This window comes from Vitis vinifera, chromosome 8 (assembly GCF_030704535.1).
Source record: "Vitis vinifera cultivar Pinot Noir 40024 chromosome 8, ASM3070453v1".
NCBI lineage: Eukaryota > Viridiplantae > Streptophyta > Magnoliopsida > Vitales > Vitaceae > Vitis > Vitis vinifera.
The window spans coordinates 8,798,201-8,817,489 of NC_081812.1; the positions used below are offsets into that span (position 1 = coordinate 8,798,201).

The window sequence follows — 19,289 nt, forward strand, 5'->3', positions numbered from 1 at the left end:
CAAACAACCTAAATTCTAAAACTAAATTGCTTTCAACAAAAAACCAAAAAAACAAACACCACCTGAAGCTGTTTGGAATATCTCAAAACCCTTCCCTACTTTGGCAGGCCTTGGTCCCAGCCTCCTTAATAAGGACCAATTTACCAAGCCCGATTAGAAGGGTTATTCTGCAAGCTTTCACCAGCTTGAGTTACCAGTCCTTTGTAGCCAATTACATATTTTTAAGCAAATATTGACATAACAAAATCCTAGCATTACTAATTACTAGCCTCCTAGCATTACTATGCTGTTACAATACTGAAATATAATGAAACAACAGGCCCATTCTACACTGTAGGGTTAATTTTAGAATTGTAATTGATCAGAAAGAGCTACCATTGCACAAAACCAAGCCAAAATGTATGCAACATGTCCCTTGACAGTGTGATGCATCCTGGACAAGCATATGTCACTTTTCCTATATATACATGTTAGAGCATAACACATACGCTACAGGACAATATTTCTTTGACAAGGATATACTACAGCACCACAGAGTTCACCAATTTCATGTCGCCAACCAGAAACGACCATAGAAGGTTGAAGTGGTAAAAGGACAGAACCATACATGCCGTACCATAGCTACAAGGCCTCATGTTTTACTCAATTAACATATGAAGAAGACATGAATAAGATGTACTCACCCCTCCATGATCCCTTGTAAGCCAGCAATCAGAAGGGACCCCATTCAACCAATAGCCCCCCAACAAATAATCACAAAAGAAAGCAAGTCCAAGATAAATTGGGAATGATCCAGTACTTTTCTTGTGTGGATGAACAAAAGACCAACCTTGTGTATATGTTACTCATTCCCCAAGTTTAGAGAACCATCCTTCATCAGCTTAATGCTTAGACTGTTGAATCTCCCTCTTGAATAATGCCTAGAAGCCTTTCTCCAATCTGTTCCAGTTTTCATCATAGCCGCAAATTCATCATAACTAATTTTCCCATCCTGCATTGTAAGACAAAAATAAAGTCATTTATAATCTGCTGGATGAAAATCGAGTTGATGGCAAACTACTGGATCTTTACCTTGTCCGTGTCCACTTCTTGGAAGATGTCATTTGCTACATCTGTACAATCATCTGCTCCATCTTCCATCAAGGCATCCCGAAGCTCATCTCGCTCAATGTAGCCATTACCATCCCTATCAAAGTAGGAGAAGGCCTTGCGAAGATGCTCATCATTGGCCATCCTTTGTAGATGGAGGGAAACAGCAACAAATTCCCCATAGTCCAGTGTACCTTTACCATTGGTATCTACCTGTTCCAACAAGCTTGTCAACTCAATATTTAGAGAGACACTGACTCAATGCTAAAAGATTCATATTTCTTCAAATTAACCAAAATTAATTGCTGAGGAGGGAGGGAGCTTTACGGCCTGGTCAGTGACAGAAAGCATCATTAGAAACCTCAGGAAATGATTGGAATCAATTTCTAGGGACTGAGTATTTTATTAACAATTATTTCAGATATGTTTTTCAGAGAAAAAATAGTTCTGGACAAGTAGCTTTAGCATGTTTCTCCTTCAACCTCTACACTGGTCCTAGGAAATTAATTTTTTCAACTGCAGAATCACTTGAAAATTAAACTGGAGCATGATCATAGACTTTAAATAACATTGTAATAGAATTACCATAAAGAATCCATGAGAGGTCATTCTTCTTTCAAACTGCTTTAGACATATCCTCCTCTTTTTTCTTTTTTTCTTTTTTTTGATAGGTAAATAGAGCTTGTATTAGAAGTGACGAAAACAGTACACATGAAGTACACAATCAGAACGCCCAAGAATCTAGGCAAAGAAGACTATGATCCTCTATAAACACCCTAACCCAATTTACAAGAGCATACAAAAAGGAATGTTTTAAAGCTTGGTTGGACCGTTCGATATCATTAAACGCTCTTTCATTTCTTTCCTTCCATAAAGTCCACATTAAGCATAAAGAGCAGCCCTCCAAGCCTTCTCCCCTCTCTTACCCACAAGGCACCATGCCAACCAAGCAAATTCCTTTTAATCAAAGAATGCACACCAAAAAGGGAGAAAATCAAACTCCAAAGCATTGTAGCCTTTTTGCAAAACAAGATTAAATGATCACTAGTACCTCTTTCTCTTTACACAAGTAGCACCTATTCGGCATATTTCATCTCCTCCTTTTGAGCTGATTGATGGTCGAAATCCTATTCCAAGATGCTTCCCATGCAAAAAAAGCTCACCCTCATCGAAGCCCAAGACCTCCAAATAATACCCAGGGAAAAGGATCACTAGATCATGAAGGATCGGTAGAGGGACCTAACAGAAAAAATGCCATCCCTACTTTCTTTCCAACTCAAAACATCCTCCACTTCTCTTCTCACTACCAAAGGTTGCAGTTTCCAAAACAAGCCCTCCACCTCTTCCAATTCCCAATCATTAAAATGCCTTGAGAAGTGAGGATTCCAACTCCCCACTCCCCTCCTAAGCATTTGACACCCACTCATCTTTGTTAGACATGTCCTAAATTTAGTTTAGGAAAGTACAAAGGAAACTAGCACAGGGATTGAATGGTAATTATAGACTGGATCAGTAAATTGCTTTTAGCACTGGCCAACACCTTCTCTTTTGATGGTACAAAGATGTGACAGATCAGAAAGTTAGGCTCACTTAGAATGTTAATCAAAGATACCTACCCGATGGGGATGTATAACTCAGTTCATTGCAGCAGCGTTTTGGAAACTAGTAAGCCACATATAAGGAAAATGGTAAGTTTTCTTAACTGGTAATCCAATTTGCCTTTTGGGTTGGATTTGTGAACAATATTTAATTTCATATAGAAATCCAATTATTGACATTTTGAATGATTTTTTTATATAGGAAAATACAAAAATAGCCATTTTATTTGTACCCATGTCTCAATTTACCCTATAATTCATTGTTCTCTCTCTTTTTTGTCTTTTTTTTTTTTTTTTTTTTTTTTTTTTTTTTTTTTTTTTGGGAAGCAATGTCAATCCTCAGACATGTCCAGATGTTAAATAAGCCCCTTCTATTAGGATTTTTCATCCAATACAGATGGAAAAACCTATGTGATTTAGGCATATGAACATCACAAATCAGATAAAACTCATTTCTATGTTACTTGTAATATCCACATGTTTGTCACGTAGGTTTTACTCCACATGTTTTTTCCATCCACTTCCACAGAAAATCCTAACAGAACGGGCTATTTGACTTTTAGGCATTGTTCATGGTTGACATTGCTTTGAAAAAAAATGTTTAAGGCTTAAATGGGGACATGGTGAAAGTATAGAGGTGTATTTGGTATTCACCCTAATTTATCAAAAAGATGCCTTGCAAAAAGGGGGATCTCAGCCCTTGTACATAAGAAGTATACAAAGCATAACAAATGCTAAAAAACAAAACAATGAGAGTAACCCTATCTCCTTAAACAGTCAATAACATCCAGCAAGGAAACAGCAACAGAATCCAGAAACTCAACCAAGAATACCCAGTTTTTCTAAAAATACTCATGAGGAAAACAGAATTTAAGTTCATTTTTTCATTAAAGCTCCAATTCAACACAACCAAAAAGTGTAAGTGAATATAAGATATATTTATCAGTATCATGCTAGTTGTACTGTTGATGAAAGTGAGTATAGATAACTAGATTCCTAAACACACACACACAGATAATTGGAGTATCAAGCATTCTGGTACACTTACAGTTTCAATAAGCATCTGGACTTCAGCCTCTGCAAGCTGGGAACCAAACTTCCGAAGTCCAGATTTTAGCTCTTCTATCGAGACAATACCATCATTATCAGTATCCATCTTCTTGAACGATTCTTTGATGTCTTCAACTTCTTCAGTAGACAAGTGATCGGCAATAACCTACATAAGAATATCATTTAAAGTATTTTTAAAATGGAGAGCAAACATAATTGGATGATTAAAAATGCATAGGAGTAATCAATGAACCAACCCTCAGGGCCTTTCTTTTGAATCTGTTCATCATTGAAAACTGCTTAAGCCTTGCCTTGACAACATCTCCAAGAGGAACATTTGGAGCTTTTTTAGCATTCTGGAGCCAAGAATGCTCTGCAAGCAGAGAGAAAAAGTATAAATTGAACAAAACATAATTTGGCATCCATCATGCAATTTTAATATATTTCAACTACTAAACATCATGCATAAAATCCTACTGTACCAAGCATTATTTAGATTTACAGCGAGATAAATATAACTTACACCATTGATGGCAAAACTGACAGAAAATTAGAAGTAAAAGTTTGGTATAGTGGTCCTAAGCACTTTCTGAGTGTGTTCTAAGTAGATTTCAGGGGTTCAGTAAATTTGTGGGGTTTCCTTTTTGTAATATTATATATAATATATAAACAAGTGCCAAAAAAACAGCACTCCAAGGTACACAAGACATACAATGAGCGCTGAAGGATGAAAACATTCTCCCTTAGTAAGAACCCAACAAATCAACAAAATCTATTAAAGACATCGGACCTACATCTATCTACATCTTTACCCACACAAAAAAAGATTACTAAGGAATCGGCATTTTAGGGCATTGACTGACTATTCCTTGTTTTCAAAAGACCTATATCTCTGAAGACTCTCTTCATCTAGTTATTTTCAATAAAAAAATTCTATTCCAAACGCCCTTTCATATTCTATACAGGCCCATGGGCACTCTACAACTTGGATGTAATTGAGATTTTTTAGCCTGATATTATTCTACTAACACCAGTTTATGAGATGATTGGATCCATACGGTATAATTTTACTAACACCTGTTTATGAGATGATTGGCTCATACACCATATTTTAAAAAATAAGGCAATTACCAAGCTTATGACATGGTTACACAGACAAACTAAGAAATGATTTAAACAAATGGCATACATACCATACATACATACATATATACATACATATGTATCCATATATATGGGCACACTTAAACTTAAACATAAGTAAAGAGAGACCACAAATTGGGTAGGAACAAAAGAAAGAGCATAAAATGGAGAGGGAATACAGCGCACTCTTCAACACAATCAGAAACAAATTTATGTGGAGAGGGACTACAAATTGGGTAGGATAAAAAAGAAAGAACATAAAATGAAGAGGGAACACAATACACTCTTCAACATGCATATAAGCAAAGTACCAATCATACAAACTACCCCATTTATAGACATACAGGACATAACATGAAAATCTTACCAAATAGACATAATTTAAAAATAAGATGGATTCTTGATAAGAATCCTTATTGCATGTTCTATAAAGATAGATTTGGCCTCTCCTCAGAGAAAATCTTTCAACTTTTATAATCCTTATTCAGAATGAAATCTTTCAACTTTTACTAAACCTTTAAAACTTGAAATCTTCCTGCAATCACATCTAGCAGGACCCTTTGTTGGAGAAGAGAGGGATCCCAAAAGCAATCATTCCCATAAGGCTCTACAAATTCTTTTCCATTCTCATCCTTTCATTTGGCAATGTTTTAGATGCATGTTTACCATCTTCCTTCTTCAAGCTAGCAAAACTTGTCTCTTGAACTTTTCCTTATATATGGGAATATGTTTTATGCTCCCAAGAATAACAAATTTGCTCATTGGTGATACGTCTAGTTTAGATTGTAGTCCTTATAGGACATAGAAATTAGTCTAAGACATCCTAACTCCTTTAAGGAAATCACTAAACAAATTTAAGTATGTTGCCCTTGAGGTCTGGCTCAAGTGGTAAAGGGTTGGGGTGGGTTTATAGGAGGTTTCAGGTTCAAGTCCCAATAGGGACAAAAAATAAAAATAAAAATAAAAACAAAAATTATCTATCAAATAAAAATAAAATAAAATAAAACTAAACAAATTTAAGTATGCTAATAAGCATATAGAAACTCGAGAACTACTTTCCTGGTTGTTTTCCTTAATAAGATGCCTTGGATATTAAATTTGATTTATCCTATCACGTTCAATGAGGATATGCTTTGAAATCATAGCTCATATTTGGAAAGATGTATTTCAATTAGATGAAGGAAGAAACAATTATTCAACCTTATATCCAAAGGTCATCCCATTAAATCCATTTTATCCCTCCTTCCCTCTTCCCTCTAAGACCACTAGCCTTAGAATCAATTGTTGGCCCATCTTAGTCATCACATAAAAGCTATCTATTCCTAGCAACACTCTATGTCCAAGGAAAAGCTCAAGAAGCAGACTTTAATAGCCTTATAAGAAGTTGATGATAAAGCATCTACAGCCTTGTTAGCTAAAACAAACGGATGAGGATGAAGAAGACTTTGCAATGCCTAATGAGGACCATGGAATTGAGGTTCCTCTCTCCTCTAGCAAGCTTCCATTATGAAAATGGTCGATAAACAATGAAAGATTCTATTCTGAGAAGGGTTGATAAAAGCTTAAAGATTCTCTTTGAGAACGGACAAGCTCCATCTTTACATCACACGTCCTCAAAAGATAAGGATTCCTATCTAGAATCTATTCTTTGCAAACTATTTCTATTTCATTAGATTTTCATTTTGGAACCCCTATGTCTATACATAAGGTGATTTGTATATTTGAGGCACTTCCTCTGTATGTGTGTTGAAGACCGTCTTGCAAAAAAGTTGCATGACCAACTGTCATTGTGTGAGGAACCAAAGGTGTCTCAGTTGTTGGTCCTATTGGTGTTTAAGCCAAGAAAAGGGTTGTTTATTGGTGTTGTGAGCAGTGGGGGGCAAGAAAGTCAGTTGGGGATCTACTGGTTTTCTCAGTTTTTATGGTGATGTTTTTATTCGCATGTGTTGTCCCTTTTTTTTAATAGGTAAATTTTATTTATTTTTTTTCTTTTTGTCCCTATTGGGACTTGAACTTGGAACCTCCCATAAACCCACCCCAACCCTTTGGGCATTATACCTTGTGTGTACATTTATGCAACTTTTCCTAGCACTTTCAATATATTCTTAGTTTACCTATCAAAAAAAAAAAAGGTACACTGGAAAGGTGATCTCATTGGGACCTTAGTGATGAAAGGAAGAGTAGGGAAAAAGATTAACAATGGGATCAATCAGTTTTTTCAGTTTAGAACCTGTAGGATGGGAGACCTTAGACAGTTTTGAATTTCACATCACTGCTATATATCATAATGGCTTAATACTTGCATTAATCACAATATAAGAAAAATGAAAGGAAAAATGGGATGCTCTTAATGGGGATGGACTCATTGTGAGAAAAGAGTTATAAAAGGCTTGAATGTTACTTCTATTGATGCCAAAAGAAGGCAGAGGAATTAAAAGATTTTAGGCCCATAAGTTTAGTGGAAGGAAGGACAAAGTGCTTGCAAAAATTTTAGCCCAAAGACATAGGAGAATAATGGTGAAAGTTGTTTCCAGTTCTCAGAATGCTTCGGAAGAAGGCAGATCAATTTTTTATGTGGAAGTGGTTGCTAATAGAATGTTTGGTTCAAGGATGAAGAATGAGTAGTCAGGGTTTGTGTTTAAACTCAATCGCTCAGATGGCACTGCTGTATTTTATGGGATGGAAACAGATTAATTGAGATATCTCAAAGGCATTCAGGTCCACTTTTTGGGGTTAAACGTGAAATTGAGAAAAAGCAATCTCACTCCTATTGGACCAATGGAAGACAGTCATGAATTCACATCAGTATTGGGATGCGAAGTGAGAACTCCACCTTCAATTTACTCGGCCATTTGGCCCGCTCCTGAGCTGACCTTCTACTAGGCCAAGAGCCTAAGACAGTTTGGGACTTAGCAGTAGAAATATTTGAGACTAGGCTAGCCACTTCGAGAGAAGGCTAAGTCAGTTTCATTTCTATCTTATTATCCTGATCTTGGTGAGGAAAAATTTGGGAAAGTTACAAAGGGATTTTTTTTTTCGTGGGACATCATGGAGACAGAGAAGAAGTTGCTGCTCGTAGACTTGGCCAGCATGTGTCTTCTAGAATCAGTAGGGAATTACATATTTAGAGTTTAGACATATTAAATAAAGTGTTGTTAGGAAAATTGCAATGAAGGTTATAGCCTTCTAAAGTGATGGTTTTTGCTTGGTTAGTGACACATAAGAAGGTAAATACCAATGACATGTTACAGTCGAGAATGTCATCCAAAGCCGCGTTATCTTTAACCTTTCGGAACAAGCAACGGACTGCTAAGACTTTCTTTGAGCTTAACCTTCTCACTACTATCTATCGTACTATCTTGACTTTCTTCTCACAACTTACGTTCGAAGTACTCCAAATACAAAGTATGGAAAGGTGTCTATAACTTCCCCACCAGGACCTACCCCCCCAACCTGGAGTAGTTAGGTGGGGAAGTCAAATTAATCAATTGCTCCTCGGTCTGGGGTTTACCTTCCATCTTTGAATTTTATGGATTGATCCGCCATTGTGTAATGCCTTTTTTTAACTTCCAACGCCATATCATTTTTTAGGAAAATTGCAATGAAGGTTATAGCCTTCTAAAGTGATGGTTTTTGCTTGGTTAGTGACACATAAGAAGGTAAATACCAATGACATGTTACAGTCGAGAATGTCATCCAAAGCCCTTAACCCTGATTGGTACACCCTTTGTAAGAGCAGTGGAGAGATGGTTGATCATTTCTTCCTACATTGTCCGATTACTTTGGGGTTATGGCATAGGATATTCTCACAAGCTAGGATGGTGTGGGTCAGGTAGTATTTGCGATACGATGGTTATCTCCTTCAAGTGTTTTATGGACTCTACTAGAGGCAAAACTCTTTGGAAGATTACTAGTCTCACTTTGTTGTGGATTGTGTGGAGAGAGAGGAATGCTATGATTTTTTAGGATACTTGTAAGACTCTTGAGATGATGTGGGACTTGCTTCATTTTCATGTTTCTTTTTGGACCTACTATACTAACATTTTTAAACCATTTCCATTGAGTGTAATTTAGCTTAATTAGCTTTTGGTATGCACACACTAGGGTTAGGCCCACATGGTGAGGTCCCTAGTTGAGCTTTAAGAGATGTTATACTTGTATAAGCTTTTTTTGGTTCCTTTTGTATGGTCCTCCTCGTAAAGCGGAGGTTTCTTTGGGTCTTTTGATCAGATTTGTATATCATGGGGAAGATTTTTCACCCTTCTCATGTTTTTTCATTCACTTTAATTAATACACCTTCTGTTTCTGACCAAAAAAAAAAAAAATTGCAATGAAGGTTTGTCACAAAAACAGGTGATTTTGATGGAAGAGTGATGTTGGGGAAGCATGGAGTGGGATGGGGAACTATATCTAGGTAAAAGGTAGGGTTTGGAATGGTCTTAGGTGAGGATGGCAATAGTTTTGTAAGTGCACATTCTCTAAAGGGAGATGGGAAGAGGGTGATGTGTGGCATGAACAAGGATGAAGTAAGACTCCTTCAAGTTTGAGGCCTTAAAAATTGTTTAAAATTGCAAAAAGCAGAGAAGCCAGCAGGTATTGGTGTCATTAAAAGATATTAGACCACAGGAATTCAAGTTTCATCAAGAATTTCCATGATCAGGAATTAATGAGATTCACTCCTGTCTGATATAAAGTGGATATCAATAGACGCAATAGGTATAATGTAAGTAAAGGTGAAAGGTTTTCACTCTCTTCAAGGTCATACCAAAAAAGAAGATGTTAAGTTTCAATTAAAAAGAGTTGGGTTTTCTGGGTCCTTCAAAGGTGACATTTTTCATTAGTACGGCTACTTAAGGGAGGATTTAACTGTTGATCAGCAGGTGAGGAAAGACAAATTTTTGAATTTGTGTCAAGGGGATGCAGAAAATGTTGACCACCTTCTGGTACTTTGTACCGCTACTAGTGGGTTCTGCACAATGATTTTTGTGCTCTTTGGATTCCTGATGGTGCCTGAAGAGCCATCAAGCTGGAATTGGAAGTTTGCCAGGAAGAGCAGGAGAAACACCTTGCAAGTTTTTCAGGAAGAAGAGGACAAATGTGTGGAGAACAGGGACACTTTTGTTTGGCATCAGATATCTAGAAAGAGTGTAATCGAAAAATCATTTGAGAGGGAAGACCTACCACATTGAGAACTGAAAAGGATTGTTTTGCAATCATTTACATGCAGACGTAATCTATTGCAGACGGGTGCCGCAACTTTTTGAATTTTATCAACCATATTGGTGGTTCTTGGCTCTTGAGCAGAGGGGGTTGTTTCCTTTGTTCACTTATTCTCCCTTGTGTAAAACTAATAGACTCCAGCTCTACTTAGATTGTGGCTACCTTCATGCTTCTAACAAATTTTTTTGCCCACCAAAAAATAGCCATCATGTTTAAAGCAAGTATGCTAGGTGAAACCACAACTTTCTACTGCTTTGATGTAGCTCTTACAACTACTGCCTACACCCAAGTAAATATATTGCTTTATCCTGTACTTATGGATATTGATAAATATTCATTCCACATTTTAAAATGTCAAAATCTGTAAAGATGTCTATTTATATATTGCCAATATTCATAGTATTACCAAATACAATGATGAAACTACCAAACACACAAGATATGCATCAATATAATCTGTTACATGTTATTTATAATTTAGTTTATCATTCAATATACTATGTTCCTCTGTTTTTCTAAGTAAGAAAAAAATATACGCATAGTTGATTGTCATGTCAGCCTACTTTACACAAGCTTTTGTGCACTTTTTTTTTTTTTTGATAGGCAAATAAGAGTAAGTATATTAATGACTATAAAAAGGATGCCAAACTAAAGTGGCAAATACAGTATACCAAAAGTATACGCATGTGAAACAAAAAATCAGCTATAGTAGCTACAAAACCACTTTAAAAACAAGAGCCCGCCCTTTTTTTTTTGATAGATAAACACAGAAAAATTATATTAAAAGAAGGGAGCAAGAAGGCAACCCGAAGCATACAGGAAGTATACACGAGAAGCCCCACAGATAAAAAGCACAAGGAAGCATACACTCACCAACCCTCAATTAGAACCCAACCAATCTACAAAGTTAATTAAGGAGCGGGGCTCTCCATCTAAACAAGACTTAGACCAAGAGAAAAGATTACAAACGAAGGATATTTTCAATCTTTGGATTGACAAAGCCTCATTATCAAAAACTATCTTATTTCTTTCTTTCCACATCGTCCAATAAACAAAGGGGGGCTGCCCGCCAAATCTTCCCACGCTTCTTGTCCACAAAGGAAGCAGACCAACCAAGGAGAGTGTCTCTAACCGTGAGCTGAAGGACCCAATTAACCCTAAACAACGAAAACACAAGATTCCACAACACCCTCGCCTTGGGGCAATGAATAAGGATGTGGTTTATTGTCTCCTCGTCATCACAACATAAGAAGCATCTGTTTGCTAGAAACCAGCCCCTCCTTTTGAGTTGATCTTGGGTTAGCACCTTCCCCCAAGAAGCTTCCCAAGCAAAAAAACCCACCTTAGTAGGCACGCAAGGGCTCCATATGATTCTCCACGGAAACGGGACTGCACCACCAGAATCAAGAGTATTGTAAAGGGATTTTACAGAGAAAATCCCATTCTTGGAAGCATTCCACACCACTCTATCCTCCATCCCAACATTGAGCCTCTTTCCTTGAAGGACCGAAAGGAGACTCGCCACCGCCTCCAACTCCCAGTCATTAAATGATCTAGAAAAACAAGGATACCATCCCCCCGCATCCCCCATAGAATCCCAACAATCCGCTACCCACGCATCTTGGGATACCGCAAAGGCAAACAGAGAAGGAAAAGCCTCACATAGGGGAATGTTTCCACACCAAATGTCCTTCCAAAATTTCACCCTTCTACCATCCCCTACAGTGAAGGAAACGTTTTTAAACATTAGAACGCCTTCCTTTCTAATTTCCTTCCACAACCCCACCCCATAGCCTTCCCTAACCTCACAAGAGATCCATCCTCCTCCTTCCCCATACTTTGTGCTGATAATAAGCTTCCAAAAAGACTCTCTTTCAGCCGCAAAGCGCCAGCTCCATTTACACAACAGGGCCCTATTGAGGATAGAAAAATTTCTAATCCCCAAGCCACCCTTCATTTTATGAGAGCGAACCACATCCCACTTTACAAGGTGGGGCCTCTTCTCCAACGCACCCCCACCCCAAAGGAAATCCCTTTGGATTTTCTCAAGCCTCAATCTTACAACTCTTGGAATACGCATCAAGGACATAAGATAAATTGGCATGCTAGCCAAAGTGCTCCGAATGAGAGTGATTCTCCCCCCCTAGAAATGAACTGCCTCTTCCACAAAGCGAGTCTCTTCCTCATCCTTTCTTCCGCCTATTTTATAAAATCTACTAAAGAGGTTGGGCCTTCCTACCTGTCTCCTAAAAGGAACCCTTGAGACACTTTTATTTATCTTTTTGGATTTTAGCACCCAATTTCACTAACAGTGCAACTAATATTCTTTTGTAGGAATTTCTTCTCGGTTTCTATGCTTCTTTGTTGTTCTTCCTCATTTGGTTACAAACAGTTCATAAGTGTTGATTAACAATATTAAATATAAAATAAGTCATCAATAACAAACACATCATTGACCATAAAACATAATAAAAGCCCCACAATATTCTGTATTAAAATCTCTCTAGCATTGTATTTAGCACTCACCAGAATTTCTGTTTATTATGAGCTAAGTTGTTTGGTAGTCATTTAAACAAGAACTTATGGTACAAGGTACTCTCTAAATTAGTATAAAAGATGTGTAAAATACCAAGCACTTGCTTCGCTGTAAGACGAAGCTTTGGATCTGGCTCCAACATTTGCCGAACTAGACTCTTGGCACTCTCTGAAATATTTGGCCATGGATCCCTTTTGAAATCTATTAGCCCACGAAGAATAGCCTGTGCAACCCCTTGTTCAGACTCTGCATCAAAAACTCACTTTAGATGAAAGGGAAAGCATTTCTACAGATAAAAAAAGACAGGCTCTAAACATTGCACCTAGGATTAGGAAGGAAAGCAACCTGCAAAAAATTACTGTATAAATGTGCCATAAATCATCACAAAACTCTAGATGGATAATGTGAGTGCACATCACACAGCATGCACACACTCACCCAAACCTGACCTGTCCACCCACGAAGAGAGAGAGAGAGAGAGAGAGAGAGAGAGAGAGCATTCATTAAAATATTTGTTTACCAGCCCAAAATGGAGGAACCCCACACAATAAAATATAGAGAATAACTCCTGCACTCCATATATCTATTTCTGGTCCATAATTCCGCTTGAGGACCTCTGGAGCCATGTAATAAGGACTTCCAACAATTTCAGAGAACCTCTCACCTAGAAGTTCAAGAATTTAAGCATTAGATAGTATCAGCTGGAAATATGAAACTCATGCAGATTAGCAAACTTATTTAAATAAGATAAAGCCTTGCAACTACTTAAGATAATGCCATTGCTTCAAAAGTTTCTAACAAAATGACTGCCCAAATCCCTTCTCAGATTATTTTTAAGAAGTCTCCCAAAATTGATGAAAAAGACACTTCAATAGAGACACATGGAAAAAAAGGTACTTAAAGAACTGATGCAATGAAGAACGCCAGGGTAGCCCAATTGGTCAAGGCGAACACTAGGAAGTGTGGTCCCAATAAGTGGCACATGGTCCTAAGTTTGAATCTTGTCATTGATGATACCCTAAATTTACCCAGTGTTGGTTGTTGCGGGGCAGTCAACAACCCGAGGTTTGAGTCCCCATGGAGAGTCCTAAGGGTTTGGCCATGGTAGGTTCCTCGGTTATCAAAAGGAAAAAAAAAAAAGAACTGATGCAGTGAAGAAATGAAATGCTAGTTCTGTAGTGTTGCCAACACACTTACATGCATGCATATACCCATGCATGTATACCATTCATAAATGAGAAATAGGGCTGCCAAAATCAGAATTGGCTAATGGAAAACATAATTCTTGACTTAATCAATGGAATTGTATAATTAAAGATCTCATAGAAGGAATTTTGATTCAACTCCCATACACAAATTCTCCTTTATCTAAGTTCCCACAAACAAGCACCATGCAAAAATCACAAGGTGGTAGAACCCACAGATGAGAAAGAAGAAGATAACAACCTCCACAGGAGGAGATAAAAAATAAAAAAAAAAATAAGTAAAAAGTGCACAGCATTGACTCAAATAGACACAACAGAATTCTCAAAAAATCAGAACATTATTCACGAGACAAGGAGCTCAACGCATAAGTCCTACATTGCAGAATCATATCAAATTATGCTTTGGTAAACATTTTGCAATTTTTTTGACATAAACAGTATTAAACTGCTTTAGCATGATGAAATTATACTTTTATGATCATCCATACCTGTAGCATTAAGAGGCTTTTTTTTAATTTTTTTTTATTATAATGGGGAGTCCATCCATTCAGCAAGAATTTATCCCAATTTCTGGTGAAGTAATCCACAAGTAATATTGGGCTTTTTTTAATTTTTTTTATTATAATGGGGAATCCATCCATTCAGCAAGAACTTATCCCAATTTCCGGCAAAGTAAACTACAAGTAATATTGGCCCACCCATCTACCATACACCACTTAAATACTAGAGAACTTGAACTCAGGACCTCCAGTTTATAGCCTAAGGGCACTACCACTAAGCTACACATTGAGGGCCAAGTTCTATCTTTGATAACCACATTGGTGCAGACAGTTGGTTGAGGATGAGGCTCAAAGGAGGCGGACCAGGTGAAAGAAGTGGTTAAAAGTTTGATGCTCTTTTCATCTTGTAATGTTATTGGCAACATAGATCGACAAGCTCCTCTACTGAGTGGTTAAGCCTTGAAGAGAGGGCTTGTTCTTGTGCCTATAGATGGCAGGATGTATCATAGAGTTTATAAAGTATTGACTATTAGGAAGTCCGAAGGGTAAGGCTGGATTGATTACAAGCATTGAAGAGTGGACATATGTATGGACCATCAGGTGTTTTGTTGTTTCACGTTCTGGATGGCCTTCCCCTCAAATCCCTTCAGACACAGAAGTCATTAGGGTTTTGAAGACTAAAAGGACAAGAAAGGGTGAAGCAGAACTGTATGGAAGTCTGGGTATTGGAGTGCAGGTTTCTAGTAGTGCTGGAGTCATAGGCAGATGCCTGAAATAATGTTAAGGCTCCCCCATCTCCTGTAAAGTTCATCTTTGCATGATTGGAGAATACTGTGGAAGATTCACCACTGTCCAATAAGATTGCAATCAAGGATTGATCAATATGGGACAAGAAGGAGCAATGCTCACTCTAATTTAAGAACCAGGGCGAAAATGACTAGACACACTTCAGCATCCATTGAACTTTTCAAAGAGCATTATCACTTTACAATTGCTGCTTCTTTAAAAATTAATGCCTAATGGCATGCCAATGGTGCTGAAAGTGGAAAAGATAGGGAGAAGAGCAAGAAGGTAGTGATAGAAGAGAGATACAGTGCATTATCCAGGGAGAACAAAAATCAGAAAATGTCTCAGCATAGGCAGTGAGGTTGTAAGAGCTCAATTGAGAAGATGAAGTTTGTGATATCATGTGCATAAACAAACAGAAACTGTGGGAGAAAGTGGATGGCTGTGCCCCACATATATAAACTGCAATGGCAAGAGGCCTAGGACATGTTGAAGCTTTTGCCTGCAGGAGGTGGGGGAACAGACAGGGATAAAGGGAGTTAAGGCAGGTGACTGCCTAATATAAAAACAAATAAATAAGTAGAGACAAGTAGCAGATTATTTTTTCAAATTAAATTGATAAGTGGTGGGGTGCAGAACATGATGTGGCAGCTGCAGCATTGACATTATGGTATAGATTGTTTAGACTTGCAAGAATTGATTTGGATCTTTGGGGCATTGTCTATCTCACTTTGATTTGGACCATTTGGAAAGAAAGAAACACAAGGATTTTAAGGATGGGTCGAAGATTCTAGAAGCAGTCTAGTGTTTTATTTCTCTTCTTCACTATGGGCTTCTACCCGTGAATCTTCTGCAAGTATTCCTTTGAGCCTCCTGCTAGATTTGAACCAAATTGGCAGAACCATGAGATTGACTATGTAGACACCTAGTGAATGGCAATCACCTCTTGTGGGTTTTGTTAACCTAAACTTTGATGCATGCTCTTCAGGCAACCCATGAGAGTTAGGGATTGGAGGGTTGATTAAAAATCATTGTGGCAGAGTTTTCAGAGCATGTTCTAAACCTATCAATTAGGGTTTAGCCATTAAGGCAAAAATTCTAACCCTTTTGGAAGGGTTGGTACAGGCCAAGGCTTTGGGTTTCTCCAATTTTCCAGTGGAAGGTGATTTTGATATTGTCATATCATGAGCAACTAAGAAAGAAAGAGGATCATGGAAGTTTGATGGGTGGTTGTACCAAATTATTAACATTCCTTCAAAATTAGGATGTTCCTTCTCTTGGGTTCCTCACTAACGTAATCATACAATAGATACGTTAGCAAAATGTGGAGCTAGACATATGATCTATTTTGTAAGAGATTTTATACCTATGTGAATCGTAGTTAGATTTGACCTTTTGAATTGGTATACACTTACCCACCTTTATGATTGTTCTCTATATAAAGAATTATTTACTTCACGAGTTAAATCAAAAGGCCATTGGTAAAAATATAATTGAGGGGTTTTGTGGTAAAATGGATTTTCTTTTTATATTTAGCTTCATTAAATTTCTCACCTGTTTGTTATAACACCTTTTCCCTACATTTTCACATAAATAAGCTTCATAACTTAAGTGAATCAAAAGAAAAATAGCAATGATTTACTAGCTCAATCAGTTTAATTTTCCAGAAGCATAAGGAACTCAATTTACTTGTGAATCCTTTGACACTTAAATACCCATCAAAGGAAACCTTGTCCAAGTTTGTTTTTGCTGCTGCTGAGAATCTTTGCCTATGAAACTTTTCACACATGAAAGATAAAGAGATGCTAAATTAACATTCCCATGGCATTACATGACAGTGCAAACAAATTCCAATTTGGAAGCACTGAACAAAGGACCCAAAACAAGGTGAAGCCATCTTCAGTTCTAGACACACACACACATGCATATATATACACACATGAAAGATAAAGAGATGCCGGATTAACATTCCCATGTCATTACATGACAGTGCAAACAAATTCCAATTTGGAAGCATTGAACAAAGGAACCAAAACATGGTAAACCTTAGCTTCCTTATTTACTCCACACAATTGTCCACACAAACAGAAGTTCCTATCATCATAGTTTTAAAAGGCGCAAGAGTCTCCTATAGCTTAAGCGCAAGTCACAACAGAAGGCACATACCTGATGAAGTGAAATGCGACCTAGGATACACATCAATTTTGTAAAATATGATTCAAAATCTAATCCGATGAATAAAAAATTTAAGATTAGAAACATTTAAAAGAAGCATTCAATAAATAAAAATAAATAAATAAATAAAGCAATGAACTATATAATTAGAAATTTCAAGAAAAAAAATGCTTAAAAAGGAAGAGTAAATCTGACAAGGGCCGCCTCTTCAATAAGGAGCATATCTTGACAAGCAAGGTGCTATAACTTTTAAAACTATGCCTATCATATGTCTTTGCCAACAAGCTTTCCGATGGTGGCAAACCTAACAAAAACTATATTATCAATTAATATGCAGGTAACAGCAAGAATTGAAAGCAGATGCAAAAATGCCATTCAATTTTGAGCACAGAAAGATTCAACACGTAATTGCATATCTTTCTGCGGGTCTAATAAGAAGTTCAACATGTTGCTGCTTTACTACACATAAATTAGCTCTCTCGTTAGATAGCATCCGAAAACCAAAAACAAAGATTCTTCACCTGGCTTGAAGAATATAGACAAGCCGAAATCAATGGCTTTCAAAGGCGAATTCTCCTTCTTATTGGCGAACAAAAAGTTTTCTGGCTTCAAATCCCTATGAATCACTCCATGCTTATGGCACAGCTGCACAACTTCCACAATTGTCCGTGTTACTGCCGCAGCAGCCCGCTCCGTGTAATGCCCGCGTGCCACAATCCGATCGAACAGCTCACCACCCTCGCACAACTCCATCACCAAATGCACCGCATTCTCGTCCTCGCACGCCTCCTTCAAGCTCACAATACTCGAATTCTTAGGCAAATGCTTCATGATCGCCACCTCCCGCCTCACATCCTCCACATCCACCGCCGTCCGGAGCTTCCTCTTCGAAATAGACTTGCAGGCGAGCAGCTCCCTAGTGTCGCGATCGATGCACAGGTAAGTCACGCCGAACTCCCCCCGGCCTAACTCCCTATCCACCATGTACTTCTCCTCGATCCCATCCTTGGACACCCCATTCAACACCGTGATCGTCTTCTTGCCAGCTCCGGCGTCCTTCCGACCGTGATCGTGGCCGGAATAGTTAGCCGACTTCACATCCTCCCTGGCAACGGCTGCCGGAGATCTGCAACAGTTCCCCATCAAATCACAGCAAAAATTGAACACAAAACCGAATCTCCTAAAACCCTAACCCTAGCTCCAGCCGTAGGCTTAGCTAGGGTTTTACATCATCCTCCCAAAAACCCAAACCTAACCCTCACCCCCAACCCTAAAATGCTCAGAGCAGAGGAGAAGAAGAAGAAGAAGAAGAAAGTGAAGCAGAAAAGGGGTCTGATCGGTAGTGAAAGAGAGGCTAAGAGAGTTCTCTGCAATTAGTGAAGTGTACGGTAATGGTTCAGATGCTTTTCCAAAGACTTGTTTTGATCTATTTAATATTTAAATTAAATTTAGAGGTTTTGATTTTAATTTCCCTTTTGTTTTTTTGGTCGTCTGAGAGGTTTGTCGGCTGGGCGAAGGGGACTGAACGGAACGGAAGCAGGGTGGGAACATAAAGAGAGGTTTAGCGGGGCTTTGGAATGGGGTTCTTGTGTTGGGTGTTTAACTTATTCTTTTTGGCTTTTGGGAGATTGGTCTCTCCTAGAGAAGGGGACAGAATCATGAAGTTTCTTAAATATTATGGCTTCTCATTTTTCAGTGGCCTCACTTTTGGAAATATTCATTTACTCCTACCCTTCCTTTCCCCTTTTTTTTTCATTTCTAATAATTATTCATCCATCTAATTATGTATATTTGTTACCTTCCAATTAATAGTTTGGTACTTGATAATATATTGTCATTTTTCTTCTTGTATCTTTTTCTCCCTATATGTGTTTATAGACTCATATTTTTTTTATGTATCTTTTTACTCAATTGGCGAAAATCGTTTTTTATGCTAAAAAATTATTTTTGTTAAAATTAGAGTGGGCAAATTCCCATCTCTATTACA

The 19,289-nt window shown here is 37.8% G+C and overlaps 1 protein-coding gene across 1 annotated transcript; it reads right to left on the minus strand.

Annotated features, from left to right (window-relative positions):
• Positions 1–334: 334 nt before the first annotated feature.
• Positions 335–18,945, minus strand: LOC100241961 (calcium-dependent protein kinase 13). The gene is made up of 7 exons (XM_002264528.4): positions 17,824–18,945; positions 13,157–13,300; positions 12,730–12,882; positions 3,995–4,110; positions 3,736–3,903; positions 1,072–1,302; positions 335–991 (listed from the first exon to the last, which is right to left on the minus strand). Exons 1-7 carry the CDS (start codon positions 18,443–18,445, stop codon positions 842–844), a joined length of 1,584 nt encoding a protein of 527 aa, XP_002264564.1. The 5' UTR covers positions 18,446–18,945; the 3' UTR covers positions 335–841.
• Between the last annotated feature and the right edge of the window lie 344 nt (positions 18,946–19,289).

Coding starts and splice junctions, on each gene's coding strand:
- LOC100241961 (XM_002264528.4), bottom strand. CDS start 18,445: ATGGGGAACTGTTGCAGATCTCCGGCAGCCGTTGCCAGGGAGGATGTG. Junction 13,301..17,823: donor GTCTATATTCTTCAAGCCAG/GTGAAGAATCTT, acceptor TTGAACTTCTAG/GTGAGAGGTTCTCTGAAATT. Junction 992..1,071: donor AAGAAGTGGACACGGACAAG/GTAAAGATCCAG, acceptor CTTACAATGCAG/GATGGGAAAATTAGTTATGA.